Source organism: Protomyctophum bolini (assembly GCF_963924005.1).
Source record: "Protomyctophum bolini genome assembly, chromosome: 7".
Classification (NCBI taxonomy): domain Eukaryota; kingdom Metazoa; phylum Chordata; class Actinopteri; order Myctophiformes; family Myctophidae; genus Protomyctophum; species Protomyctophum bolini.
In genome coordinates this window covers 26,327,806-26,337,408 of record NC_137868.1, presented here as the reverse complement: position 1 = coordinate 26,337,408, position 9,603 = coordinate 26,327,806, and the positions used below count along the sequence as shown (strand labels likewise).

The 9,603-nt window shown below is 39.2% G+C and overlaps 1 protein-coding gene across 1 annotated transcript; it reads right to left on the bottom strand.

Annotated features, from left to right (window-relative positions):
* Window positions 1-856: 856 nt before the first annotated feature.
* On the bottom strand, window positions 857-4,921 carry ino80c (INO80 complex subunit C). The gene is made up of 5 exons (XM_080767376.1): window positions 4,640-4,921; window positions 3,541-3,654; window positions 3,275-3,386; window positions 2,996-3,063; window positions 857-2,900 (listed from the first exon to the last, which is right to left on the bottom strand). Exons 1-5 carry the CDS (start codon window positions 4,832-4,834, stop codon window positions 2,769-2,771), a joined length of 621 nt encoding a protein of 206 aa, XP_080623502.1. The 5' UTR covers window positions 4,835-4,921; the 3' UTR covers window positions 857-2,768.
* Between the last annotated feature and the right edge of the window lie 4,682 nt (window positions 4,922-9,603).

Genomic DNA, 9,603 nt, shown 5'->3' with positions numbered 1-9,603 from the left:
GTTGTGAAAACCAACCAAAAGCTATTTTCGTGCTCGGACAGATCCAGCCAGGCAGGGACAGACCCAGAGACCCAGGGACACACATAGGTGTGTATAGTGGTTGCACCACTCAAAAACAGAGCCCATGTACTTTGCAACTGATCTGTACTAATCGTAAGTGGTTAAAACAAATATAACAAAGGTCAGGGTGTGCTCAAAGTGCTTGTGTGATAACGTCTTTATTTATGCATGTGTGAACTGTAATTTAAAAATGTTGATGACTTACAGTACATGTATATATACAAGGCTCCATAGCTCAGGGGTTAGAGCACTGGTCTTGTAAACCAGGGGTCGTGAGTTCAAATCTCACTGGGGCCTGTCAAAGTCTTTTAAAGGCTGTCGTATATCGGCACTACTACTAGATAAGCGCGCTTACTGTCAATGAATGCTATATGGAATCATACCACTCTTGGATGATTGGTTTAAATAAATATGTTTTGATGGAAACAGTGTCCTATGAATAACTTTAAAATGCTTGTTTCCCAGTTTCTCCCAGATAACGTGATTCACAGATAATAAAACCCAGCAAGTAAAATTATATCACAACTAAATGAATTAGGGAATTTAAAAAGTTTGAAAAATGGTAATTATAAACATGTTAGGGTAAGTATTACCTGAGAATTCATTAATGTTCTTAAAGGTAGGATAAATTAGTTTATTTGGTTAATATATGTGTTAAATAGTTCTATATTCTGATAGTACTCATTGCTATAGAGTTTTTGTTCAGTAACAGCCTAGTCTCCATGTCTCTCCAGCTCTTTATTAAACAGAAAATGCATTTTCCACTTTTCAGGATATAATCAGGAGTATTGAAACATGGAAACGAGTAGTGTTTATACTTAGCGTTATTATTGTAAGTCATGTCACCTTTTTGTCACATTTTCGTGACTTTAGTCAAAGTCTCAAGTCCACAACTCTCTGTGTAGGTACAAGTTAACATTTAGCAATGTGAACAACACGGTCAAACGCTGTGATCATTTTATTTACTTTAATAAATATAACTCACAATATTGGTTTTGATTAGTACATTAACTGTCAACTTCATAGCTTGTCTGCCAGTACAATTGCTTGTGTGATGGCACTCACTCACCCATCACTCTATAGTCTATACTCTATAGTGTGCAACTACCCAATATTTTCCACTAAATCAACTGTTTTTTTTGTGACACTTCAAAATTGAGATGACCAAATTACTCTCTGGGGCAGAATTCTGGACAGATTATGAATATATAACACTATATATATAGTGTATTTGGCAATAATAGCCTGCACAAGAGGCCGTGGTATATCACGATTATATCACGGCTATGGGTTTTGATATAAATAGAAGAGTATGGCATTCATCACTGAGCAAGATTAACGAAGGCATCTGATAATTTGTTTGTCACATACCCATAGCCTTATTTAGTTACAAAGACATGAAAATGTCTTCAGGCAAATACATTTGTTTTAGTTCCAACAGTGTGGGGACAGAGTTGGCTCACAATACTGAAGGTGCTGCTGGCATGCCTCTCCCCTTGTTGGTAGGCAGCCATTATATGAACCATCAAAGGTAGAACTCTATTTTGGTTCTTTTGCTCCAAGAAAAATGTTAATTGTTAATTTCACAAAACCTACTAGGGTTGATTCTGAGATGCTTGATGAATATGGGCACTGGCTGCACACTGTAATGTTCATGTTATTCATACTATGCAATGCACATTACTTACAGAACAACTTTTCTGTAAGTACATTTAGTATGTTTTGTTTCTGTGTCCTGTTTGAGAAAAGTTGTCTAATGTGGCTCACGGTGAACCCTGAGTAAACAGGGCTGGTCTGTCTGTCTCTCTGTTAGACAGAGCGATAACACTCAGGTTATTTTTAGAGAGAAATGTTCTGCAATATGAATACATTTAGATGGTAACTGTTGTATAATCGCAATATTACACTCGCAGGAGGGTGTTTATCATATTACTGACACCGCGCTAAGTGCTTCCTTATTTACAACTGTCATCACAGTCATAGTAAGAAAACATGGGGACCAAGACTACATCATTTTGGGCAAGTCTCATCAACAGTGAAAACCAAAGTGATACTTTGTGCATGCCATGCCAATACAGGTATCAGGTGACAGCCTTTAAAACAAATTAACAGGCCCCAGTGAGATTTGAACTCACGACCCCTGGTTTACAAGACCAGTGCTCTAACCCCTGAGCTATGGAGCCCTGTCTGCACAGTGTATACATAGAAGTCATTACCATTCTTAAATTACAGTTCACACCCTATGTATAAATAAAGGCACACTGTTGTGTCACCACCACACAAGCACTTTGAGCACACCCTTCACACATTTGTTTTACCAGCAAATTTACATAAGAGTAGCCAGGATAAATGAGACAAATTGACTACTGAAACCATACAATCTACCACAGGGGGGCATACATGCTACGTGTGTGTGTGTGTGCGTGTGATCATTTGACAGTTGAAGGAAACAATACATATGGTATACAGAATCAAATGCCATTTAGCACTTTAGATCAAAATGTGTTGTTGGAGAGTTCCGAAAATCTATGTGTGTGTGTAATGCTAAACAATATCCAATATTCTCTGAATTCATTAATTCTTCAGTCTCACATTGTTGAACTGTCTTTTCTCTAACGAGTGTCTTTTGTCTTGTGGGTAAGCTGCTGGTAATTCACAAAGACATCAGGTTATTTCAGCGGTGTATCGTCAACATATTTTAGGACATGTCAGGGTACGATACAAGTTGCCTTTCGGAGTGCCAAGTAGCCTGTAACAACGTCAGTAGGGAGGAGGCGTATGTAGGAGAACTCTTCTGAGGATGTAAAACGTAGTTTGGTCTGTGGGTCTGTGTAGTTTGCCTGAAGAAATACGAGAGAGATATTTTGGTATGTGTTAGACCAACACATTAACTGTTAGGCTACAAAATGTGCCCTTCAGTGAAGAAGTTACTCACAGGGAGCCCTGATATGTCAGAGTATTTCTTGGCTGGCTTCAAGGAGGGAGGTGCATCAATACTGTAGTCTGTGAACAAATTAAGGTCATGTGAATATGAATAATAGTCATAGTGATCATTTTCACCATTGATCATTGCAATAGCAAATATAGTAAGCTAAAATACCCCTTGATAATTCAACATTATTTTTAAATTCACCACAGGATAGTGTAATATCCAAAACTAAGTTTAGCCTAATTATTATATTTTATTATTATAATAAAAGACAAACAAACTCACAGTTGGGATCATTGACCTTCCATGGCAAAGTTCGTTCCAACGCCAGGATCTGTTTCAGGTTCTTCCAGGTTCTGTTCTTTTTCCCTGCTGCTGCTCCACCAATGCCAGAGTGCTGCAGAGATTGATACATTCGTTTAGGGGATGGAAAAACATGTAACGGTACCTTTATCACAGGTATACAGTTCTGAATCAGCATCCATGGGTGATTTTAAAGGTTGCCCCAGCAACATATGGAGTGGAGATAAAGTGGAAGACAAGTCATTCACCATAAAGCTGGGGTCTTTGAATGGTAGAGGCTTTGCACTGGAGTCTGTGGTAGCAGGGCCACTCTCCACCATTCCTACTGATTTCAACTCAGCCACCATCTCTACTGCCACCATCTACAGAAGGAGGGGAAAAAAAAATATATATATACACATGTATTTACATGTTACATTTACAATTAAATATACATGTATATTTTTACATGTTAGTTGCTTAGTGGATTGGAATCATTGGATGATTCACTCTCCCACAGTAATAAGGGAAAAAACAACACATTTAATTAATTTTACACTCAGTAGGACAGTAGCGTCTGGAAGATTCATACACAGTCACAACAGCTTGGTAGGGTAATATCGGTGCCAGAGATTAGCTGTACACAGACGGACAAACTCACGGACGGAGTGCGTGTGTGTCCGTTTTCGGCCTGGTGGAGACAATAATAGATGGCGAGAGATTAGAGAAACAAATCTATAACAAACAGCCATGTTAGAAATAAATCAGTGTGGTGATTTGATTGTGTTTACAATTTACAAAACACAAAACATCGTGAATAGAATGGCGCATCGGACTGCGCTCCAGACTGGCAAACTTATGCTGAGAACGGGAGGAGTTCGAATCCCGTCAGAAACAAACTTTTATGTATTATTTATTCATTAATTATTCATCAATGCGTTTATTTTGACGCATTACATGGGTTGCATAAATGTACGTGACATATAACAACTACGCCTTGCCTTTTATTTGATCACAATGTCAGACGGACTCACATTGTGATCAAATAAAAGGCATTGACGCGGACAGCTACGCATTCTGTCGCTGTGAACAACATTTCTCGTCTCTACGGCGACAGTTGACGCGGTCTGAACTTAAGACAAAAACTTGAACACCGTGCGTCCAGAACTTCAATAGCCTGATTGTCAGACTCTGAGCCTCCAGAATCAGTGCGCTCAGTGGAGTGTATGGGGTCTATATGGGCTGGAAACCAGGCTAGTAGAACTTACTTACGGACTGTTTAGTATTTTTAAATTAATTGATTATTTCTACTGCATAGTTACATTCTCAAAGAATGCACAGCCTTTTTTAGAAACAGCTGTCTTATACCTGTACTTGTGTTGGGGCAGGTATGAACTGCCCTTTCTTCTTCTTGTTGTTAGTGTTTGTAGTCTGCTGTATGGCAGAGGCTGCTGGGCTGGAGGATCGCTTCTTCCCTCGCAGTGCTGCCGCTGCAGCGGCTGAATGCTGGCTTTTCCCTGCTGCTGGAGAGGCTGCACCATGGACAGGAATCTGAGATGCCATTTGCCGCAAACCCCTCGAAATGTGGCGCAGGTACACAATAGAGACTGTTTGTTTGACGCGATGGCTTGCTGTTAAATTTGTAAACACAACTTTACCCGGAAATAAAAAGAAGCACTTCCTGTTGAGGGATTTTGTCGCAGTGTGCTCTGGAACTACACCTCCCGATACCGAGTAATCTGTTTGTCGTGATTTCCGTTGATAAAAATATATTTTAAAATATCCTTAGAGCTTTTTTTATTTCAATTTCTGCCAAGGAGCAAGCTATATACGCTTAGATGATTTCTATTTATATTAGGATACATTTGCGCGACTGTAAAGACGTAAGGGAAGTGCGGAGGAGCCTCCACTTCCACTTTATACTTTACTCATGATAGAGCTTCCGTTGCTGTGGCAGGCAAAAACTGCATAGCATGGTTAATGAGACGCTAGAGGGCGCTGTTTCCTTGTATTTGCTTGAACACAAACCTCTATGAGGCATCACCGGGTTAAAATAAACCACCGGTCATTCCTAGTATTCGATGCCATTATACATCACTCATTCCAAAAGCTTATCTTATACTATTAAAGCTTGTCTACCATAGAACACAATGAGTTGTACCGCAGCCGTGAAATAAATATAAAATAATCCCTTTGATTTGAGTAGACTGCCATGTCCCCCATCATTTAGCTTCAGTTGTAGCCTATGACTAAATCAAATTCAAACTAAATCTAAATTGTTATTGTGTTTGTGATGTATGTCTGCTCTGTTTTTTTATTATGGACTTTTTTATTAACACAAGAGCTATATTTTGTAACGTTTTATATAATTGAAAAATATCAATAAATATTGTTTAAAAAAATTAAATTATATAGTATAGGCTAGTTCTAATGTTTCTAACCAAGTATTATTAATTGTGATAATAAATGTATTTTTGAGGGGCGCTAGCCCCTCAAGTTTAATGTTTGTTTTTAGTTCAATGTTTGTTTTATAAATGCCATTGACAATGAAGGGAAGGTTTACAATCTTGTCCCTAACACAAACATTAAATGCCATTAACGATAAAGAGAATTTAATGTTTGTTTTGTCACCGTTTGTTTTACATCACCTAATCTAATCAAAGCAACATGAGTTAGACTCATATATATTAGTGCCCCTCACTTCACACGGGTGTTATTTTTAATGCTTAAAATCTTGAAATCAATGTTTCCCCCCGACTCAACTGCCTGTTACGCTGATGCAAATCCACCTGAAAATGTCCCCTGGCCCGACTATTTCTCTAGCCACATGACATGACTTAAGAAAGTAGCCTAGCATATATTTTTGATAGGAAACCCTATACCAAAGAAGTATAAGTAGGCCTATCACTGTTTAATTTGCCTTGTTTTCAACGTTTAAGGTTGTGTTATATTACTGATGTGGCAATCTGAGAAACCATCTGCAAATAAAGGAGAAACAGCGCCCTCTTTTCCATTGAATAAACAGTCTGTCTCGAGACGAGACTACTGATGACTACTGATAAAGCATAACATCATGTTCACCCTGTTACGCTAACTATAGAGGAAATTGATACATTTTCATAATTCTGAAAATATGGTTGATAAATATATCAAAATTCTTACTCTGTGTTCACAATGACGCTACCATATTCTTCATTATGCCTACATGAGGAATAACATGACAGCGTATCCTACTTGAAAGTTGAATCCTCTATTGGTTACTTAGCTATGAATCCATATTGCCCTAAAATGTCCCCCTGTTACTGTATGTCCAAAATGTGTACCTCCCCTCCCCCCCTGTTACATGAGTAAATAATGCATATGGAAATGATTTAAATCATGGATTAAGCTGGACAAATATGTTTTTCTGACAGCTGAATCCTGTAAAAACAGATTTAGTTTTTTTACTATATAGGCTGAAATGGCACCGCATAGTATAGGAATGACCTGGTTATAAAAGGGGACTTTAACATATTTGTCTGTAGAGGAGGCTTTAAAATTGTAGGTATATATACTTTATTGATTTCTATGGAGAAATGCAGGTGTCAAAAACAAGATAGGTAGTTAATAAGTAGGCTACTGCCGCACAAAAAACTAAACACTGATTTTGGCCTACAACGCAATCACACATGGAACCCCCATATCTTCAAAGCCTGATCCAACCATACAACCCCTCCCAATCACTCAGATTGAGGGAAGCTGTCAGAAACATCTGGGACAACACTTCACATTTCAGACTCTTTTCTTCTTTTTCTTTTTTTTCTTTGTTCCCTTCTGTCTGAAGGCTCACCTAGTTCAGACTCACCTCTTCAGACTCCACCTAAAACCGTAGTATTTGCCATAGCACTTGCCCTAGCCTTGACCACCTTGCAGGCTTATGCCAAGGCTAAAATTTTGCATGTTATGTAGACAGATGCCAGGCAGGTCGTTTATTTATAGACCATGATCTCCTATTGTGAAGTTTCGGATTATATGTACAGATTATAGAATTTTCGAATACTGCTTAGACTGATAGGCTCTTGGTTTACTTATGATCCTAGATTACTATTTCTATGCATTTATTTTGCATGTATTGTGTTTTCCTTGCTTACTGTAAGTTGCTCTGGTTGGTCACAACAAAAAGTAAAGTAGTGATCTTTTAATATACTATCAGTCCTTTGTGCACAATAATTTCCCAATACAGAGGCAAATTCAATAAATAGAAATATGCCTTGTGCACAAGTTTGCAAACTACTGCTGTACAAATATATCCAAAGTATACCGGTATATGTTCATGAATAAATAAATAAAGTAATCCTGTTATGCCAATTCTATGGCTCTGCCCCATACCTGTTAGCAGGACTTTCAGACTTTAGGTGGCGTAAATGCTGTGTAGAGCATTACACTGTGCCTTGGGTTAGTCCATGTGCATTCCCAACTGTTCAGTCCAAGTGCTTTCCTGAAATATCTTTGATGAAGGGGAAGTGACTATGGCAAATGCAGCTCACAAGCAGTCCACTAGAGAGAGACCTGTCAACATCCATACATCCAAATCTGGCAAATATATACCGCTCCAGAAATATATGTCTTCTAATTTCTCCTCTGAGCTGATTCTGAGACATATTCGGGTGAATATTTGTATACTTTGTGTGTAGAGAGAGAGCATGACGTTGTTGTGCAGCTCTATACCCTTGTGCCATCTCGGGTTGAACAATGGAGCATATTTGGTGGGGGACCTGCTGATTTCCGAAGATGGTCGTTCCTGACAACTCATTCATTTTTCAGCACCAGACGCTACGAGACGCATGAATAAAGTATTGCCAGAGACTCTATTGGAGCTCAGTTGCAAAGACATATGAATGTTTCATCATGTATGGAGTTTGACTTGGATCTACAACACTGGGGTATTGGACTGGGGTATAACTGCCCTCTTGAACACAGCAACTGTCAGGCTGCAGTCTGGTGCAACATGACGGAATTAGCTCATCAAAGGAACTTTGTTTCTGTTTAAACATTTGCTCTACTCACGCCGAAAATCTAAACTCACCGGGTGCCACGGGGCTCTTCAACCTGATTACACAATGTCTGCACTGTCAAGTGATCATGAGGGAAGCTGTTTTGTTTTCATGAACTCTCTTCATCGCCCATGAAAGAATCTCCTAGCAAATGGAAAATTGCCTGTAAATAGTATAGAGGCTATTTCACACTGAAGCTGATTGTAAATTTCACACACACACACACACACACACACACACACACACACACACACACACACACACACACACACACACACACACACACATGCATTGATGCACTTTAACACAGAGAGAATGTTTTGTAAAGGATGTAATTGGAAAGCACATTACGGAAGCAGACTGGTGGTGTGTTCTGGTCCAGTGACTTTGGTGGGTATATGAGCCAAAGCTCTAAGCCACAGGCTGCAGCATGACCTATTGATCTGTGTCAGGGGGCCACTGACTGGCGCCGGATACGTGTAAATATGTAATGTGTATGGATAGTTCATACTGTGTGTGTGTGTGTGTGTGTGTGTGTGTGTGTGTGTGTGTGTGCGCACGCGTGTGTGTGCGCACGCGTGTGTGTGTCCATTTGTATACGTGACGAATTCACCCAAACTCGTGTGCATTTGTGTCAATATATAAAAGAGAGATGATGATGAAATGCCAGAGAGACTAGGCCTCAGGGAAAAGAGAGCCGCCTCTGAGGTCATCGGTTCATATTTCAGTTGTGCCATTGTGTCATACCAATATGATGATACCAGTGGGCATAGAGGGAGAGAGAGCTGGACTGCCTGCTGGATGTGCCAAAGGCTGCCCTCCTAGTTATTAAGTAGAGATCAAGGCTTTCCCATCATTTTCTGAAAAGGTTTCCCATTTTGAGATAAACAATTCCCATGACCACAATATTTACAGCACATGAAAATGATTTATAAATTGTATTATTACGCCAATTACACCATACCAGCTGTAGAGACAAATCTATTTGCTTGTGTGAAGTTACTTTCCTTTGCAGTGGATTCAAACACCAGATAGACTACTGAGATTAGTTACTGTGAATTTGTCTATGGACTCACTTCTCGTTAGAATGAGAAACCCTGGTATTGATGTATTATAACTAAGTACTTTTGGTTGCTTCTATTGCATACTCACACTATGAAGAATCCACGTCCCTGAATACATACTGAATTACCCTAATATAGATAGACTGCAGCTGTGTCCATAAAGGCTTATCAAGTCCAGACAGGCCTGTTTAGGAAGAACTTTATGATGTGTAGCAGGATCTTGGCACTGATGTTG

Excerpts from the sequence above, each read along its gene's own strand:
- ino80c (XM_080767376.1), bottom strand. The coding sequence starts at position 4,834 with ATGGCATCTCAGATTCCTGTCCATGGTGCAGCCTCTCCAGCAGCAGGG. Across the intron at positions 3,064-3,274 it reads GAAGGTCAATGATCCCAACT|ACTACAGTATTGATGCACCT; the intron begins GTGAGTTTGTTT and ends ATTTGTTCACAG. Across the intron at positions 2,901-2,995 it reads CTGACATATCAGGGCTCCCT|GCAAACTACACAGACCCACA; the intron begins GTGAGTAACTTC and ends GTATTTCTTCAG.